This window comes from Nasonia vitripennis, unplaced genomic scaffold, assembly GCF_009193385.2.
Source record: "Nasonia vitripennis strain AsymCx unplaced genomic scaffold, Nvit_psr_1.1 unplaced0245, whole genome shotgun sequence".
Taxonomy (NCBI): domain Eukaryota; kingdom Metazoa; phylum Arthropoda; class Insecta; order Hymenoptera; family Pteromalidae; genus Nasonia; species Nasonia vitripennis.
This window is the reverse complement of record NW_022280024.1, coordinates 74674-94902: the sequence shown is the minus strand read 5'-3', so window position 1 is coordinate 94902 and position 20229 is coordinate 74674. Positions and strand designations below refer to the sequence as shown.

At 37.8% G+C, this 20229-nt stretch overlaps 1 protein-coding gene across 1 annotated transcript in view; it reads right to left on the bottom strand.

The window, feature by feature from the left end:
• Positions 1 to 11130: 11130 nt before the first annotated feature.
• LOC103317637 (transcriptional regulator prz1) overlaps positions 11131 to 20229 on the bottom strand; it is a 41130-nt gene continuing 32031 nt past the window's right edge. The window contains exon 2 of the mRNA XM_031933426.2: positions 11131 to 13597. Within this exon, the coding sequence (XP_031789286.1) occupies positions 12357 to 13597 (1241 nt within the window). The 3' untranslated portion in view covers positions 11131 to 12356. The remainder of the gene's footprint in view (positions 13598 to 20229) is intronic.

Sequence of the window (20229 nt, the reverse complement as noted above, 5' to 3'; positions counted from 1 at the left end):
TGAATTCTTACCTTTGGGGAGCATAGGGTAGCTGGGTTTGAGCGCTTTGATTTATGCTTTTATCCTCACTTTGCTCGCCTTCCTTCGAAGTGCCTATGTGTTGTTTTAATGAATTATTACCTTTGGTGAGCATGGGGTAGCTGGGTTTAAGCGCTTTTCTTTCAGATTTTATAGTCGCTCAGCTTGCCTTTCTTAAATGTGCCGAGGTGTTGTTTAAATAAATTATTAGCTTTGGGGAGCAGGGGAAGCTGATTTTAAGCGCTTTGGTTTCAGATTTTATACTCGCTCAGCTTGCTTTTCTTAAATGTGCCGAGGTGTTGTTTAAATAAATTATTACCTTTGGTGAGCATGGGGTAGCCGGGTTTAAGCGCTTTGCTTTCAGATTTTATACTCGCTCAGCTTGCCTTCCTTCGATGTGCCGAGGTGTTGTTTAAATAAATTATTACCTTTGGTGAGCATGGGGTAGCTGGGTTTAAGCGATTTAGCTTCAGATTTTATCGTCGCTCCGCTTGCCTTTTTTAAATGTGCCGAGGTGTTGTTTTAATGAATTATTACCTTTGGGGAGCAAGGGAAGCTGATTTTAAGCGCTTTGGTTTCAAATTTTATCCTCGCACCGCTCGCCTTCTCCCGATGTGCCGAGGTGTTGTTTAAATAAATTATTACCTTTGGGGAGAAGGGGAAGCTAGGTATAAGCACTTTGATTTATGATTTTATCCTCACTATGCTCGCCTTTTTTCAATGTGCCTAGGCGTTGTTAAATAAATTATTACATTTGGGGAGCATGGGGTAGCTGATTTTAAGCGCTTTGATTTCAGATTTTAAACTCGCACCGTTCGCCTTCTCCCGAAGTGCCGAGGTGTTGTTTAAATAAATTATTACCCTGAGGAAGCGTGGTGTAGTTGGGTTTAAGCGCTTTGGTTTCAGATTTTATCCTCATCTTGCTCGCCCTTTTTCAATGAGCCTAGGCGTTGTTAAAATAAATTATTTCCTTTGGGTGCATGGGGTAGCTGGTTTTAAGCGCTTTGGTTTCAGATTTTATCCTCGCTACGCTCGCCTTCCTTCGATGTGCCTAGGTGTTGTTAAAATAAATAATTACTCTCGGCGAGCATAGGGTAGCTGGGTTTAAGCACTTTGGTCTCAGATTTTATTCTCGCTATGCTCGCTTTAATTGAATGTGCCGAGGTGTTGTTTAAATAAATTATTACCTTTGGGGAGCAGGGGAAGCTAGCTATAAGCGCTTTGGTTTCAGATTTTATCCTCGCTACGCTCGCCTTCCTTCGATGTGCCTAGGTGTTGTTAAAATAAATAATTACTCTCGGGGAGCATAGGGTAGCTGGGTTTAAGCACTTTGGTCTCAGATTTTATTCTCGCTATGCTCGCTTTAATTGAATGTGCCGAGGTGTTGTTTAAATAAATTATTACCTTTGGGGAGCAGGGGAAGCTAGCTATAAGCGCTTTGGTTTCAGATTTTATCCTCGCTACGCTCGCCTTCCTTCGATGTGCCTAGGTGTTGTTAAAATAAATAATTACTCTCGGGGAGCATAGGGCAGCTGGGTTTAAGCGCGTTAGTTTCAGGTTTTATCTTCGCACCGCTCGCCTTCTCCCGATGTGCCGAGGTGTTGTTTAAATAAATTATTACCTTTGGGGAGCAGGGGAAGCTAGGTATAAGCACTTTGATTTATGATTTTATCCTCATATGCTCGCCTTTTTCCTATGTGCCTAGGCGTTGTTAAATAAATTATTACATTTGGGGTGCATGGGGTAGCTGATTTTAAGCGCTTTGATTTCAGATTTTATCCTCGCTACGCTCGCCTTCCTTCGATGTGCCTAGGTGTTGTTTTAATGAATTCTTACCTTTGGGGAGCATAGGGTAGCTGGGTTTAAACACTTTGGTTTCAGATTTTATCCTCGCTATGCTCGTCTTTCTTGAATGTGCCGAGGTGATGTTTAAATAAATTATTACCCTGAGGAAGCGTGGTGTAGATTGGTTTAAGAGCTTTGGTTTTTGATTTTATCCTCGCTACGCTCGCCTTCCTTCGATGTGCCTAGGTGTTGTTTAAATAAATTATTACCTTTGGTGAGCATGGGGTAGCTGGGTTTAAGCGATTTAGCTTCAGATTTTATCGTCGCTCCGCTTGCCTTTTTTAAATGTGCCGAGGTGTTGTTTAAATAAATTATTACCTTTGGGGAGAAGGGGAAGCTAGGTATAAGCACTTTGATTTATGATTTTATCCTCACTATGCTCGCCTTTTTTCAATGTGCCTAGGCGTTGTTAAATAAATTATTACATTTGGGGAGCATGGGGTAGCTGATTTTAAGCGCTTTGATTTCAGATTTTAAACTCGCACCGTTCGCCTTCTCCCGAAGTGCCGAGGTGTTGTTTAAATAAATTATTACCCTGAGGAAGCGTGGTGTAGTTGGGTTTAAGCGCTTTGGTTTCAGATTTTATCCTCATCTTGCTCGCCCTTTTTCAATGAGCCTAGGCGTTGTTAAAATAAATTATTTCCTTTGGGTGCATGGGGTAGCTGGTTTTATGCGCTTTGGTTTCAGATTTTATCCTCGCTACGCTCGCCTTCCTTCGATGTGCCTAGGTGTTGTTAAAATAAATAATTACTCTCGGCGAGCATAGGGTAGCTGGGTTTAAGCACTTTGGTCTCAGATTTTATTCTCGCTATGCTCGCTTTAATTGAATGTGCCGAGGTGTTGTTTAAATAAATTATTACCTTTGGGGAGCAGGGGAAGCTAGCTATAAGCGCTTTGGTTTCAGATTTTATCCTCGCTACGCTCGCCTTCCTTCGATGTGCCTAGGTGTTGTTAAAATAAGTAATTACTCTCGGGGAGCATAGGGTAGCTGGGTTTAAGCACTTTGGTCTCAGATTTTATTCTCGCTATGCTCGCTTTAATTGAATGTGCCGAGGTGTTGTTTAAATAAATTATTACCTTTGGGGAGCAGGGGAAGCTAGCTATAAGCGCTTTGGTTTCAGATTTTATCCTCGCTACGCTCGCCTTCCTTCGATGTGCCTAGGTGTTGTTAAAATAAATAATTACTCTCGGGGAGCATAGGGCAGCTGGGTTTAAGCGCGTTAGTTTCAGGTTTTATCTTCGCACCGCTCGCCTTCTCCCGATGTGCCGAGGTGTTGTTTAAATAAATTATTACCTTTGGGGAGCAGGGGAAGCTAGGTATAAGCACTTTGATTTATGATTTTATCCTCATATGCTCGCCTTTTTTCTATGTGCCTAGGCGTTGTTAAATAAATTATTACATTTGGGGTGCATGGGGTAGCTGATTTTAAGCGCTTTGATTTCAGATTTTATCCTCGCTACGCTCGCCTTCCTTCGATGTGCCTAGGTGTTGTTTTAATGAATTCTTACCTTTGGGGAGCATAGGGTAGCTGGGTTTAAACACTTTGGTTTCAGATTTTATCCTCGCTATGCTCGTCTTTCTTGAATGTGCCGAGGTGATGTTTAAATAAATTATTACCCTGAGGAAGCGTGGTGTAGATTGGTTTAAGAGCTTTGGTTTTTGATTTTATCCTCGCTACGCTCGCCTTCCTTCGATGTGCCTAGGTGTTGTTTAAATAAATTATTACCTTTGGTGAGCATGGGGTAGCTGGTTTTAAGCGCTTTGGTTCCAGATTTTATACTCGCTCAGCTTGCCATTCTTAAATGTACCGAGGTGTTGTTTAAATAAATTATTACCTTTGTCGAGCAGGGAAAGCTAGGTTTAAGCGCTTTGATTTATGCTTTTATCCTCACTTTGCTCGCCTTCCTTCGAAGTGCCTAGTTGTTGTTTTAATGAATTATTACCTTTGGGGAGCAGGGGAAGCTGATTTTAAGCGCTTTGGTTTCAGATTTTATCCTCGCTATGCTCGCCTTCCTTCGATGTGCCTAGGTGTTGTTTTAATGAATTATTACCTTTAGGGAGCATGGGGTAGCTGGGTTTGAGCGCATTGGTTTCAGGTTTTATCCTCGCACCGCTCGCCTTCTCCCGATGTGCCTATGTGTTGTTTTAATGAATTATTACCTTTAGGGAGCATGGGGTAGCTGGGTTTAAGCACTTTGGTCTCAGATTTTATTCTCGCTATGCTCGCCTTTCTTGAATGTGCCGAGGTGTTGTTTAAATAAATTATTACCTTTGGGTGCATGGGGTAGCTGGTTTTAAGCGCTTTGGTTTCAGATTTTATCCTCGCTACGCTCGACTTCCTTCGATGTACCTAGGTGTTGTTTTAATGAATTATTAACTTTGGGGAGCATGTGGTAGCTGGGTTTGAGCGCGTTCGTTTCAGGTTTTATCCTCGCACCGCTCGCCTTCTCCCGATGTGCCGAGGTGTTGTTTAAATAAATTATTACCTTTGGGGAGCAGGGGAAGCTAGGTATAAGCACTTTGATTTATGATTTTATCCTCACTATGCTCGCCTTTTTTCAATGTGCCTAGGCGTTGTTAAAATAAATTATTACATTTGGGGAGCATGGGGTAGCTGATTTTAAGCGCTTTGATTTCAGATTTTATCCTCGCACCGTTCGCCTTCTCCCGAAGTGCCGAGGTGTTGTTTAAATAAATTATTACCCTGAGGAAGCGTGGTGTAGTTGGGTTTAAGCGCTTTGGTTTCAGATTTTATCCTCACCTTGCTCGCCTTTTTTCAATGAGCCTAGGCGTTGTTAAAATAAATTATTACATTTGGGTGCATGGGGTAGCTGGTTTTAAGCGCTTTGGTTTCAGATTTTATCCTCGCTACGCTCGCCTTCCTTCGATGTGCCTAGTTGTTGTTAAAATAAATAATTACTCTCGGGGAGCATAGGGTAGCTGGGTTTAAGCACTTTGGAGTCAGAGTTTATTCTCGCTATGCTCGCCTTTCTTGAATGTGCCGAGGTGTTGTTTAAATAAATTATTACCTTTGGGGAGCAGGGGAAGCTAGGTATAAGCACTTTGGTTTCAGATTTTATCCTCACCTTGCTCGCCTTTTTTCAATGCGCCTAGGCGTTGTTAAAATAAATTATTACCTTTGGGTGCATGGGGTAGCTGATTTTATGCGCTTTGGTTTCAGATTTTATCCTCGCTACGCTCGCCTTCCTTCGATGTGCCTAGGTGTTGTTAAAATAAATAATTACTCTCGGCGAGCATAGGGTAGCTGGGTTTAAGCACTTTGGTCTCAGATTTTATTCTCGCTATGCTCGCTTTAATTGAATGTGCCGAGGTGTTGTTTAAATAAATTATTACCTTTGGGGAGCAGGGGAAGCTAGCTATAAGCGCTTTGGTTTCAGATTTTATCCTCGCTACGCTCGCCTTCCTTCGATGTGCCTAGGTGTTGTTAAAATAAGTAATTACTCTCGGGGAGCATAGGGTAGCTGGGTTTAAGCACTTTGGTCTCAGATTTTATTCTCGCTATGCTCGCTTTAATTGAATGTGCCGAGGTGTTGTTTAAATAAATTATTACCTTTGGGGAGCAGGGGAAGCTAGCTATAAGCGCTTTGGTTTCAGATTTTATCCTCGCTACGCTCGCCTTCCTTCGATGTGCCTAGGTGTTGTTAAAATAAATAATTACTCTCGGGGAGCATAGGGCAGCTGGGTTTAAGCGCGTTAGTTTCAGGTTTTATCTTCGCACCGCTCGCCTTCTCCCGATGTGCCGAGGTGTTGTTTAAATAAATTATTACCTTTGGGGAGCAGGGGAAGCTAGGTATAAGCACTTTGATTTATGATTTTATCCTCATATGCTCGCCTTTTATCTATGTGCCTAGGCGTTGTTAAATAAATTATTACATTTGGGGTGCATGGGGTAGCTGATTTTAAGCGCTTTGATTTCAGATTTTATCCTCGCTACGCTCGCCTTCCTTCGATGTGCCTAGGTGTTGTTTTAATGAATTCTTACCTTTGGGGAGCATAGGGTAGCTGGGTTTAAACACTTTGGTTTCAGATTTTATCCTCGCTATGCTCGTCTTTCTTGAATGTGCCGAGGTGATGTTTAAATAAATTATTACCCTGAGGAAGCGTGGTGTAGATTGGTTTAAGAGCTTTGGTTTTTGATTTTATCCTCGCTACGCTCGCCTTCCTTCGATGTGCCTAGGTGTTGTTTAAATAAATTATTACCTTTGGTGAGCATGGGGTAGCTGGTTTTAAGCGCTTTGGTTCCAGATTTTATACTCGCTCAGCTTGCCATTCTTAAATGTACCGAGGTGTTGTTTAAATAAATTATTACCTTTGTCGAGCAGGGAAAGCTAGGTTTAAGCGCTTTGATTTATGCTTTTATCCTCACTTTGCTCGCCTTCCTTCGAAGTGCCTAGTTGTTGTTTTAATGAATTATTACCTTTGGGGAGCAGGGGAAGCTGATTTTAAGCGCTTTGGTTTCAGATTTTATCCTCGCTATGCTCGCCTTCCTTCGATGTGCCTAGGTGTTGTTTTAATGAATTATTACCTTTAGGGAGCATGGGGTAGCTGGGTTTGAGCGCATTGGTTTCAGGTTTTATCCTCGCACCGCTCGCCTTCTCCCGATGTGCCTATGTGTTGTTTTAATGAATTATTACCTTTAGGGAGCATGGGGTAGCTGGGTTTAAGCACTTTGGTCTCAGATTTTATTCTCGCTATGCTCGCCTTTCTTGAATGTGCCGAGGTGTTGTTTAAATAAATTATTACCTTTGGGTGCATGGGGTAGCTGGTTTTAAGCGCTTTGGTTTCAGATTTTATCCTCGCTACGCTCGACTTCCTTCGATGTACCTAGGTGTTGTTTTAATGAATTATTAACTTTGGGGAGCATGTGGTAGCTGGGTTTGAGCGCGTTCGTTTCAGGTTTTATCCTCGCACCGCTCGCCTTCTCCCGATGTGCCGAGGTGTTGTTTAAATAAATTATTACCTTTGGGGAGCAGGGGAAGCTAGGTATAAGCACTTTGATTTATGATTTTATCCTCACTATGCTCGCCTTTTTTCAATGTGCCTAGGCGTTGTTAAAATAAATTATTACATTTGGGGAGCATGGGGTAGCTGATTTTAAGCGCTTTGATTTCAGATTTTATCCTCGCACCGTTCGCCTTCTCCCGAAGTGCCGAGGTGTTGTTTAAATAAATTATTACCCTGAGGAAGCGTGGTGTAGTTGGGTTTAAGCGCTTTGGTTTCAGATTTTATCCTCACCTTGCTCGCCTTTTTTCAATGAGCCTAGGCGTTGTTAAAATAAATTATTACATTTGGGTGCATGGGGTAGCTGGTTTTAAGCGCTTTGGTTTCAGATTTTATCCTCGCTACGCTCGCCTTCCTTCGATGTGCCTAGTTGTTGTTAAAATAAATAATTACTCTCGGGGAGCATAGGGTAGCTGGGTTTAAGCACTTTGGAGTCAGAGTTTATTCTCGCTATGCTCGCCTTTCTTGAATGTGCCGAGGTGTTGTTTAAATAAATTATTACCTTTGGGGAGCAGGGGAAGCTAGGTATAAGCACTTTGGTTTCAGATTTTATCCTCACCTTGCTCGCCTTTTTTCAATGCGCCTAGGCGTTGTTAAAATAAATTATTACCTTTGGGTGCATGGGGTAGCTGATTTTAAGCGCTTTGATTTCAGATTTTATCCTCGCTACGCTCGCCTTCCTTCGATGTGCCTAGGTGTTGTTTTAATGAATTCTTACCTTTGGGGAGCATTGGGTAGCTAGGTTTAAGCGCTTTGGTTTCAGGTTTTATCCTCACCTTGCTCACCTTTTTTCAATGAGCCTAGGCGTTGTTATAATAAATTATTACCTATGGGTGCATGGGGTAGCTGGTTTTAAGCGCTTTGGTTTCAGATTTTATACTCGCTCAGCTTGCCTTTCTTAAATGTGCCGCGGTGTTGTTTAAATAAATTATTACCTTTGTGGAGCAGGGGAAGCTAGGTATAAGCACTTTGATTTATGATTTTATCCTCACTTTGCTCGCCTTCCTTCGATGTGCCGAGGTGTTGTTTAAATAAATTATTATCTTTGTCGAGCAGGGAAAGCTAGGTTTAAGCGCTTTGATTTCAGGTTGTATCCTCGCACCGCTCGCCTTCTCCCGATGTACCTAGGTGTTGTTTTAATGAATTATTACCTTTAGGGAGCATGGGGTAGCTGGGTTTAAGCACTTTGGTCTCAGATTTTATTCTCGCTATGCTCGACTTCCTTCGATGTACCCAGGTGTTGTTTTAATGAATTATTAACTTTGGTGAGCATGTGGTAGCTGGGTTTGAGCGCGTTCGTTTCAGGTTTTATACTCGCTCAGCTTGCCTTTCTTAAATGTGCCGCGGTGTTGTTTAAATAAATTATTACCTTTGGGTGCATGGGGTAGCTGGTTTTAAGAGCTTTGGTTTGAGATTTTATCCTCGCTACGCTCGACTTCCTTCGATGTACCCAGGTGTTGTTTTAATGAATTATTAACTTTGGTGAGCATGTGGTAGCTGGGTTTGAGCGCGTTCGTTTCAGGTTTTATACTCGCTCAGCTTGCCTTTCTTAAATGTGCCGCGGTGTTGTTTAAATAAATTATTACCTTTGGGGAGCAGGGGAAGCTAGGTATAAGCACTTTGATTTATGATTTTATCCTCACTTTGCTCGCCTTTTTTCAATGTGCCTAGGCGTTGTTAAAATAAATTATTACATTTGGGGAGCATGGGGTAGCTGGGTTTGAGCGCGTTCGTTTCAGGTTTTATACTCGCTCAGCTTGCCTTTCTTAAATGTGCCGCGGTGTTGTTTAAATAAATTATTACCTTTGGGGAGCAGGGGAAGCTAGGTATAAGCACTTTGATTTATGATTTTATCCTCGCACCGCTCGCCTTCTCCCGAAGTGCCGAGGTGTTGTTTAAATAAATTATTACCCTGAGGAAGCGTGGTGTAGTTGGGTTTAAGCGCTTTGGTTTTTGATTTTATCCTCACCTTGCTCGCCTTTTTTCAATGAGCCTAGGCGTTGTTAAAATAAATTATTACATTTGGGTGCATGGGGTAGCTGGTTTTAAGCGCTTTGGTTTCAGATTTTATCCTCGCTACGCTCGCCTTCCTTCGATGTGCCTAGTTGTTGTTAAAATAAATAATTACTCTCGGGGAGCATAGGGTAGCTGGGTTTAAGCACTTTGGAGTCAGATTTTATTCTCGCTATGCTCGCCTTTCTTGAATGTGCCGAGGTGTTGTTTAAATAAATTATTACCTTTGGGGAGCAGGGGAAGCTAGGTATAAGCACTTTGGTTTCAGATTTTATCCTCACCTTGCTCGCCTTTTTTCAATGCGCCTAGGCGTTGTTAAAATAAATTATTACCTTTGGGTGCATGGGGTAGCTGATTTTAAGCGCTTTGATTTCAGATTTTATCCTCGCTACGCTCGCCTTCCTTCGATGTGCCTAGGTGTTGTTTTAATGAATTCTTACCTTTGGGGAGCATAGGGTAGCTAGGTTTAAGCGCTTTGGTTTCAGGTTTTATCCTCACCTTGCTCACCTTTTTTCAATGAGCCTAGGCGTTGTTATAATAAATTATTACCTATGGGTGCATGGGGTAGCTGGTTTTAAGCGCTTTGGTTTCAGATTTTATACTCGCTCAGCTTGCCTTTCTTAAATGTGCCGCGGTGTTGTTTAAATAAATTATTACCTTTGTGGAGCAGGGGAAGCTAGGTATAAGCACTTTGATTTATGATTTTATCCTCACTTTGCTCGCCTTCCTTCGATGTGCCGAGGTGTTGTTTAAATAAATTATTATCTTTGTCGAGCAGGGAAAGCTAGGTTTAAGCGCTTTGATTTCAGGTTGTATCCTCGCACCGCTCGCCTTCTCCCGATGTACCTAGGTGTTGTTTTAATGAATTATTACCTTTAGGGAGCATGGGGTAGCTGGGTTTAAGCACTTTGGTCTCAGATTTTATTCTCGCTATGCTCGCCTTTCTTGAATGTGCCGAGGTGTTGTTTAAATAAATTATTACCTTTGGGTGCATGGGGTAGCTGGTTTTAAGAGCTTTGGTTTGAGATTTTATCCTCGCTACGCTCGACTTCCTTCGATGTACCCAGGTGTTGTTTTAATGAATTATTAACTTTGGTGAGCATGTGGTAGCTGGGTTTGAGCGCGTTCGTTTCAGGTTTTATACTCGCTCAGCTTGCCTTTCTTAAATGTGCCGCGGTGTTGTTTAAATAAATTATTACCTTTGGGGAGCAGGGGAAGCTAGGTATAAGCACTTTGATTTATGATTTTATCCTCACTTTGCTCGCCTTTTTTCAATGTGCCTAGGCGTTGTTAAAATAAATTATTACATTTGGGGAGCATGGGGTAGCTGATTTTAAGCGCTTTGATTTCAGATTTTATCCTCGCTACGCTCGCCTTCCTTCGATGTGCCTAGGTGTTGTTTTAATGAATTATTACCTTTAGGGAGCATGGGGTAGCTGGGTTTGAGCGCATTGGTTTCAGGTTTTATCCTCGCACCGCTCGCCTTCTCCCGAAGTGCCGAGGTGTTGTTTAAATAAATTATTACCCTGAGGAAGCGTGGTGTAGTTGGGTTTAAGCGCTTTGGTTTTTGATTTTATCCTCGCACAGCTCGCCTTCTTCCGATGTGCCGAGGTGTTGTTTAAATAAATTATTACCTTTGGTGAGCATGGGGTAGCTGGGTTTAAGGAAATTTTTTACAGCGTGAGGTGGAAGATTCACTAAGAGCACGGAAAAATGCAATAACACACTCGGAGCGCGATGGCGGTTAAAAAAGACCGAGTGCGTGAGAAGGGCTTGGCCGCAAGTGGTATCAATGATGCCACGTAGATACGCAGGCGACCAAGGCTCAAAGCTATTTCACAAATCATTCATAGCCATGCACACCAAAACTTCGAGATTTGCACTACCCTGAGACGTGCTTGACCAGGCGAGGACAGCGATGACCAGTTGTGACACAACTAAGAAGGCGGATGGATATGGCAGGCGACCAGAGTAAAGAGTGAGCTGACTGTATTGCTGACGAACTCTGCGAGTATGAAGGCCAGCCTGCGGTGAAAGGTGACAAAGGTTCCTAACCTCAAACGCTCCGTTCAGATAAAATCGAAAATTCCTGGCTCAAAAAGAGAGAGCTGTGCAGTTTATGCATAAATTTATGTAATAAATATATAAATATATAAATATATATATATATATCTATATATTATACACAGTTATCAGTGTGAAAACATTAATTGATACATAATTGTTTTTAGTTTTTTATTTATAATTATACGAAATAATATATGTTATAAAATATGAAAGCGTGCACTGAAAAAAGTCTCGGGCACCCGCGGCACGAGCCTGTGCTTCCACTCCACGAAACGACGTGTAGTTCCGTGCCGATGATTTTCGGACTCCAGGGGCCCGGAAATCGTACTAAAACAAAGCAGATGCACGGTAGACCCACATCGAATGCGCAGAAGGTTAAAAGTGAGGTTATGTAGCCACGCTTCCTCCCTTCTTTATACCGACCTCTTACGCGCACTTTTTTGCTCTTCGAAGAGATCCTCTCCCCTCCCGTTGCTTACTGAACGGCAGCACAGCGATTTCAGGCCGCTGGAGTCCGAAATTCGTGGCTCCTCTGTATGAAAATCTGGCGGGGCGCTGGTTATCGGCGATTTGTACTGCGGATGCCCGGGACTTTTTCAAGTGTGAAATTTAAAAAAAGATCCAAGTCTACAACTATTCTGAATTAATTCATCTAAATATACGATAAAGCTATTTTTAATACGTTTAGCGTTGATACTTTATCTAAATGAAAAATAATCTTGACTTTTTAAAATAAAGGTTTTATTAAAAATTTATAAACTTGCATAAGCTTGGATTTTTTTTTATAAAAATGTAGAAATAAAAAAAAACATGTATAGTTTGTGAAAAATTCTGTCATGCAGACATTATTATATGATTATTATATCCATAACAAGCAAAATGAAACAATTGAAGCAAATACATTATTAAATTTTGTTAAGGCAACTTCGACAGAGCTTAACTTAGTAGACAAAGAGTCAAAGGAATTATAACATGGTTCTTAAAATATTACATATTATGTGAACACATTTTTACAATTTTTAGATAAAAAAATTCTTTTTTTCATTATGCAGAACGATGCACTCACGCCCCCCCCCCCATAAATGCATACATACACATATATATATATATATATAAAATGTCTATAATATATTGGGTAAGAATCATAAGTAATATATTTTTCGATAATAAATTTAAAACATATAGACTTGTACAATATTCCAATATTTACACTTGATTAATCATATATACATTTATAATCGAAAATATACATCTGTAAAAACATTTTGCACACTTTTTTCATCATTCATACTACGTACACACAATTCTTAATAATAAACAGTTTATTTACACGCGAAACTGAACATTGTTTTTCATGGAAGTTATTTGACCATTAAAAAAGTCTCGATTATTATTGATTGCTAGGCGGAACACAATGCATGGGAATTTGACTGTTTCGCGCATTAGTATGATTTCCCTCACGTTTAAGTCTTTGTTTAAGGTGCACTTTAGCATGCCTTTTTTTCTCATCACTTCTAGCAAACTTACGTCCACATTGATCACAGCAGAATGGTTTTTCACCTGTATGTGTACGCACATGAGTTGTTAAATGATCGCTTCTTGAAAAAGAGCGCATGCAAATACGACACTGGAATGGTTTTTGCCCTGTATGTATACGAATATGTCTAGTAAGTTCATCACTCCTAGAAAATCGACGATCACATCCATCTACAGGACAAGCATATGGACGTTCGTGAACAGGAGTTTTACTAGGTCGATTTGGATATTTTCTTGGTTTGACAGGTACTAATCTTAAAGGTATTGTACTTTGTTGATATACCTGAGATAAAATTTCATGACCTTTTGAGGTACTGGGATTGTATTCAGCAAGTTGTACTCCACCATTATTAGTTGAAGTTGGTTGTTGAATAGATTGTTGTGAAATCGTATGTGAATAGGTACTATTTGGTTCTTGTTTTAAAATAGTACCTTGCTGATGATGTTGAATCACGTGATGAGATAAAATATTAGATTCATAGGGTTCATCGTGGGAAATTAACCAGTTACTTGGAACTGAATTAGCTGAATCGTGATAATTAGTGACTATAGGTGGTTTTGAATCTACTTGTAAAAGTTCAATAGTATCAGACCCGTATGACCCAGTTTGCAAAGATGATGAATGAAGAAATGATTGATTACTCAAATTAAGAGTTGGGGATGGTAAGGATCCCCAAAGATCTTGATTTGATTGAGGTTGTATAACTTGTGATTGTTGTGAATGCGCCTGCTGATTATGGAGATTATTTAATGCTGATGCTTGTGTGCAAGCCGTTGCGAAAACTGCACTATATCTTAATGTAGGCATATTACAAACATTGACACTCGTCGAAGGAGCCGAAGAAATTGAAGTAGAAGAATGTGGAGATGAATATAAAATTACACCTCCTTGCAGAACGTTACATTTTTCTTCGTGATCTTGAACTGTTGGAAAATTAGAAGATACAGTTGTAGATGTAGCCACTTCTTGGTTTTCATGTCGTTCTTGGTGATGGTTCTGATGATCAGTATTGTGTTCCCTAGTAGCTGTATTTGAAGATGATTCATTATCCAATGTTGCTTCTGCTAATGACAGATTAGCTCCTGTTAAGGTACCTAAAATCAGAATATTCTATCAAACTTTTAGATTTAACATTGATGTATTAAAAATGGAAAATATAATAAAATTCCTTCAAGTTTATAAGTATAATATGTACAGCTATGTAATAGTATTTTTCATTATTATAGTGCTACATAACGCAACGCTTTTACATCGTCTAGGTGGGAAATAAATTACCCCTTTTAACACTCTACAGAACGCATTTAAAAGCCATCATAGACGCACAAGTTTGAACGCGAGCGGCGAGATGAATCCGCAATAAGCGTTCGCCGAGTCGTACTTTGTTGCGCAGCATGCGCTTGCATCATACCCAATTGAAAAATCTCATGTTCTTTATGCATTTTAGATCATTCTCATCATCATCATCACCCACTATATGTTTGAAAGGTACATGCCCTACTGAAAAAAAGCAGATGGCAATCAACTGATTATTAGCTGATAATTAGCTGATAATCATGCCAAAACGTCATATTTTTATTTAAGCTGATGGTTACAAATATGCGTTCATATAAGATAAAATGCTAATGATAATCAGCTGATTATCAGTTAATAAAAGATCTTACTTAATATCTTATCTAAAATCACAAATCTGATGTATCTTTGTATTATGATTCTAATTCCTTCTTAAAAATTTACGAAATTCTTAAAAGAATTGTCAAATGTTTGTAGCTTACAAAAGTTTCTCCATATATTCTCATAAATATATACATTAGTAAATGGAGTGAAATCAGTTTTGAGAAGGTCAAGCATTACATATCAGCAGGTAAGCTAGAATCAATCAAAGTAAAAATGTTTCAGTTTTAATTCGTATCATTTAACAGATTTAGGCACACCTCAAAACCAATAATTTGAGTGTTTCATCGATAAACCATAAGACGACGGGACGGCAAGTGTGAGTTAAAATAATAATTTCGAAAAGTGCAACTATCTTACTTTTCATAACTATTAGTTATGATTGATTCTAGCTTACCTGCTGATCTGTAATGCTTGACCTTCTCAAAACTGATTTCACTACATTTACTAATGTATATATTTATGAGAATATATGGAGAAACTTTTGTAAGCTACAAACATTTGACAATTCTTTTAAGAATTTCGTAAATTTTTAAGAAGGAATTAGAATCATAATACAAAGATACATCAGATTTGTGATTTTACATAAGATATTAAGTAAGATCTTTTACAAGTTCTTACATGAGATCTTATATAAATTCTCATATAAGAACTTATGATTAACTTGAAAAAATGTTTTGTTCATATTCATCATTTCATATATTCATCTTATACAAGATCTCGAGTAAATCATCAAAAAGAAGTTTTCCTGTAAGTGTTACATGAGATCCTATTGTTAGGTATGTCCTAAATTTATGAGAGTTGTCGCCCGGAGTAACTCAACGGGTTGATTTGCTTTCTGAGCATGGATGACGACGAAGCATCGAAACGTACAGTCTTAGAGCCATCGGCGTCTGACTACCTTCGTGATCTAACTAAGAAAGAATAGCCTTCAAAACCACCGGAAAGTCTTTTGAAACCACCATTGATCGTTATGTGTTTTTAGTCTAAATTAAATACTCTCTCTCTCTCTCTCCCTCTCTCTCTCTCTCTCTCCCTCTCTCTCTCTCTCTCTCTCTCTCTCTCTCTCTCTCTCTCTCTCTCTCTCTCTCTCTCTCTGATTATTAAATTTAAATAGATAACATAGCTACTTTCGAATATTTAGATACTATAAGTAAAGATTCAATTCAGAAAGAGAGAACTTGTAATAGTATTAATAATTTTAACAAATTGATTAGTAATAAAAATGATTTAATTATGCACCTAAATGTTAGAAGTATGAATGCTAATTTCGATAAAGTTAAAATTTTATTTGAGAGTCCAAGTATCAAACCGTCTGTTGTAATATGCACTGAAACTTTCGAACAAGTTAATCATAGTATATATGAACTGATAGGGTCCACAGGAAATATGATTGCTATTACAACGATAGTAGGTTAAATAAAAATGATGGAGTTATAGTCTTTGTTAATAATAATTTAGTACAAAATACCGAAGTAGTTAAATATGGTAGAATTAAGATTGTAAATACTAGAATCAAGTTAAATAGAATAGTAATATTGAAATATCGTCCATATACAGATCTCACGAAATACCAAAGACTGAATTTATAATGTATCTAAATAAATACTTAATCAAAAAGAAAAACATAAAAAATCATCTTGTAATTGGCGATTTTAATGTTGATCTGTTAGAATGCGATTGCATGAGCCAGGAATTTCTGTGCAATTTTCTAGAAAAAGGTTATAAACCTGGATTTGTTGGTGTAACTAGACCACCCATAGGCTTAGCCAAAGGATCCTGCATTGACAATATATTTATAAAAACTAATAACATTGACACAATTACTTATAAAGTCAAAGCTACAATAACTGACCACTACTCTATTTTTATTGCAGTCAACAAAATGAAAACAGAACAAATTAAACCTATAGAATTATTAAACTACAACAAAATAAAACATATCGCGACTACCATTAACTGGACTGAAATATTATCAATGCAAGATCCAAATATAGCTATAAATAAATTAATAGATAAGATTAGGCTATGTGTAGAGCAAGCTAAATAGAAAAAAAGGAAAAATAAACAGCAGGGTAAGAAGAATTGGATTACTGATAGAATAATTAAATCATGTAAAACCAAAGAACTTTTATATAACTTATGGAAGATGGATATTTCAAATGATCAACTCAAACTGAATCACAAAAACTATGCTAAAATGTTAGATAAAGTTATCAAAGATTCTAAAATTAAATATGATGCAAAGCTAGTTCAAAATAATGTAAACAATCCTAAAAAACTTTGGGGTATCATAAACAACAAAATGGGAAAGCAGACAAATAGTAATACCATAAGTTATATCAAGGTTAATGATAATAACATTACTGATAAAGTAGAGATAGCTAAGAGAATGAACAATTTTTTTTGTGATATTGGCCGCAAATTGTCTGATGATATAGTGAAACCAAAAAATGTCGAACTCAAACAACCAGATACAAATCCAAATTCAATATTTCTTAAACCTACAAGTACGAGTGAGGTAATAAATATAATCAACAATTTGAAGCTAAAAAGCGATGGTGTTGATAAAATAAATAGTAAGACCTTAAAGATTCTTGAATGTTGTATTTCGGTACCATTAACACATATTTTCAATATGTGTATTGAAATTGCGATTTGGCCGGATGCATTGAATAAGGCTGAAATCGTACCAGTATATAAAGCAGGTGAGAAGCATAGCATCAATAATAAATACAGGCCGATTTCACTCATATCTAACATTGCAAAAATGTTTGAAACAATAATATACAATAGGTTGTATGAATATAGCCATAAAAATAATATTTTATCCAAGCATGAATTTGGATTTAGGAAAAATATTGGCTCAAAGGATGCGTTAAATTATATTACTGAAGTATTGTATAATAATTTGGATAGGAATATACCAACAATTGTAACTTTTCTTGATGTGACCAAGGCTTTCGATACGTTCGATCATGAATTACTACTTAAGAAACTTTACTGTACAGGCATTAGAAGTCAGGCTTTGGATCTTCATTCAGGCTATCTTGATAATAGATACCAGACAGTTAAAATCGAAGATAGAAGAAATGATTTTTTGTTAATAAACACAGGTGTCCCCCAGGGTACTATCCTGGGGCCACTACTATTTATATTATATATTAATGGTATCTTGAAGGAGATACCCCTGGACTGTATAAAAATAATCGAGATTTGGTGCAAAAATTATAAAGTAAAATATTGAAGATAATTAATAAGAACAATTTCAACGTACATGACAGCCCTCTAAACCTAGAACAACTCTTTATCTTCGAAGCAATAAGGCTTCATTATAACGACCTCAAAACCCAGTACTTTAGTTCTACAAGTGTTACTAGGAAAAAGAGTTTAATTGTACCTAAAAGTTATAAAAGCGTCAGTGACAAAAAAAGTATTAACAAAGTAATCATTACATATAATGCGCTATCAATTAGCCTTAAAGTAGTAGATATAAATAAACCATCGGATAAGAATTTAATCAAGAAGTGGATTATAATGAATTGTTGACTATTATGCTATAATTTAACATATGAATTATTTAAAATGAATTTGTTAATATTGCGTGCGAAATAAAATATAAGCAAGTTATTTGTGAAACGCTCAATAATAAGCATGATTGATGCTTTTAGTTTGTAACATATACATATATATAGTAGAGTAAGAATGTAAGTTTTTCTAGTTTTAAGTATTTTTTAATTTTGTATTTTCTTATGTAATGCCAGTGCTTACGAACAGGTAACATTATTTACCTCTGCAAGGTACTGAGTGACTATATCAACTAGTTACACTCTGTACTATTCTGGAATAAATAAATAAATAAACTCGAATTCTATGCATTCTACAAAAAAAAAGTTAAATAGAAAAGTTGTAGATTTCGAGAAAATACAACTTTTTCCTATGGACACTTAAACATGAAAATGCTTTTAATTTGAGTTAACCGGCCAAAATCGATTTTTTTATAGCAATAAACCAGTATTTATCTTAAAACTTTGAGGCTATACATTTTACATAAAAACCTTAAATGTAAAAGTTTTAGATATTTTGGAAACACACCTTCTTACCATGACAAACATTTTTTCAAAACGCTTATACATTCACGATTTTTGGTACATATAATTGAATAACAATTTCGTTGTGACACACCCTATCTGTCCCAAAAGCTTTAATCGATTGCCTGACGCTCGCGCGAAGCGAGCGCCGGTGGATCGGGCGAGCGTCAGCGGCCGTAAGGCCGCGTGTGGCGCGCTAGTATACTATAATTTAAGTTATAATAGTACATTGTGCGACAAGGGGAGAAAATAAGCGATTTTAAAAACACCTCACCCGAGTCTGAAATACCTTTCTCCCCATGTCCCACACCGTATTTTTCTCAACGTGGGCATGAAAGTAACGTTGGTGATCGTGCATTTCGAGTTGTGCACAATGTTGTTGAAAATGTTAATATTTTCAATTTTTTTAAGTTCAAACATTCGCGTCTCTGTACATCTCGATTATCAATCAGCTCAATCGCTTTAGCGGGGAAAAATAAACAGCGGGGAGAAAAATAATTGGCCAAGCCCAATTTCTCAAAAATAATTTTCTCCCCGCTTGACAATTTTTTTTCTTCCCGCTTCAACTCGAACTTTTCCAACCACGCTCGAAATGCACGATTTTCTATGCTACTTTCTGGCATAAAAAAGGGTCCATTTCATGTCTGAGTTGGGAAAAATAAATGTATAGCAAAGAATAGAATTTTAATATTACAGAATCGCCTAAATTTTTGTTGTAGCAACAAAACCTCCTGAAATAATCGATAAGATTTTAGTAAATATATGTATGTATTTTATTTTATACATGCACATCGTAGATTACACAACGACGGTACGAAAAGTGTGCATTAAACAAAAGTTTTTCGAAAAGTGCAATCTTATTTCTTGTAACTACTAGTTAGCTGATTCTATAGCTTAGCGACTGAACTATAATGTTTGACATTTTCAAATCTGATTTACGCAATTCATTAACGTATATTGACAAAAATACAGAGATAACTTTTGTAAACTATAACATTAGACAATTTCTGCAAGGGATTTTATAAGTTTTAAACAAGAATCATAATATAATGATACAGGTTTGTAAGTGTGAAGTCATATCTTGCTCAAGGTGCGCTTTAAACCGATTTCATACCTGTTCACCGATATTAAGGGGTCCAGCCTGGGTTAGATCCTGCAAAAAATTGTTATCCATACGTTGTAAACGTAGCTAATAAATTTAATTAATATTTTTTAGAAATGTCTTTCATTAGGTCTGAGGGGGCATGTTTAAGCTACATTTCAAGCCCGGGTAGAGTAAAGAAGACGGTCCGGATCTTTCACAAAGCCGTGGCAAGTGACCAAAAACACTTATTTATATAGTAAAATGTCATGAATTTTGGTCAGTGATTTTGTATGGTATATATACAGGGTGTTTCATTTTAATCCGACCACGACAAAAAACCACGGAAAAACTAATTTTAACGAAAAATGACCTTAACACAAGTTGAAGGGGGTAAAGGGGGCCATCGAATGACACAAACACCTATGACCTTGAACTCGATTTTCAAGGTCATTTAAGGGTAATTGTGATTTTTTTAAATAGGAACCTCTATTTTAGACCTTGGAATCGGATAGAGCGGAAAAAATTACGTCGCAAAGGATATTTTAAGTTTGCTTTGGTGACCTTGAGAAGGTCAATTCAAGGTCAAATAAGAAGTATCAGCCTAAGATTGTTTTCCTTTCAATTTTTTCGTAGAATTATCATTTTGTTATTGTAATAAACATTAAGAGAATAATTGACTTAAAATGTGATTATGCTTTGCTGACTTCAAAGCCATTTTGTAAGGTCAAAAGTGCAAAAATGCAATATCAAATGTTATGTGAAGTCTATATTTATATCCTAACTTTAGCGTTACCCAGGAACAACGACGTGGACGAAATAGGATTGTGTTCCCTTTGGGGTGCTTGATTAGAGTGAGTCCCCTTGCCTCTCACTTTTCGGG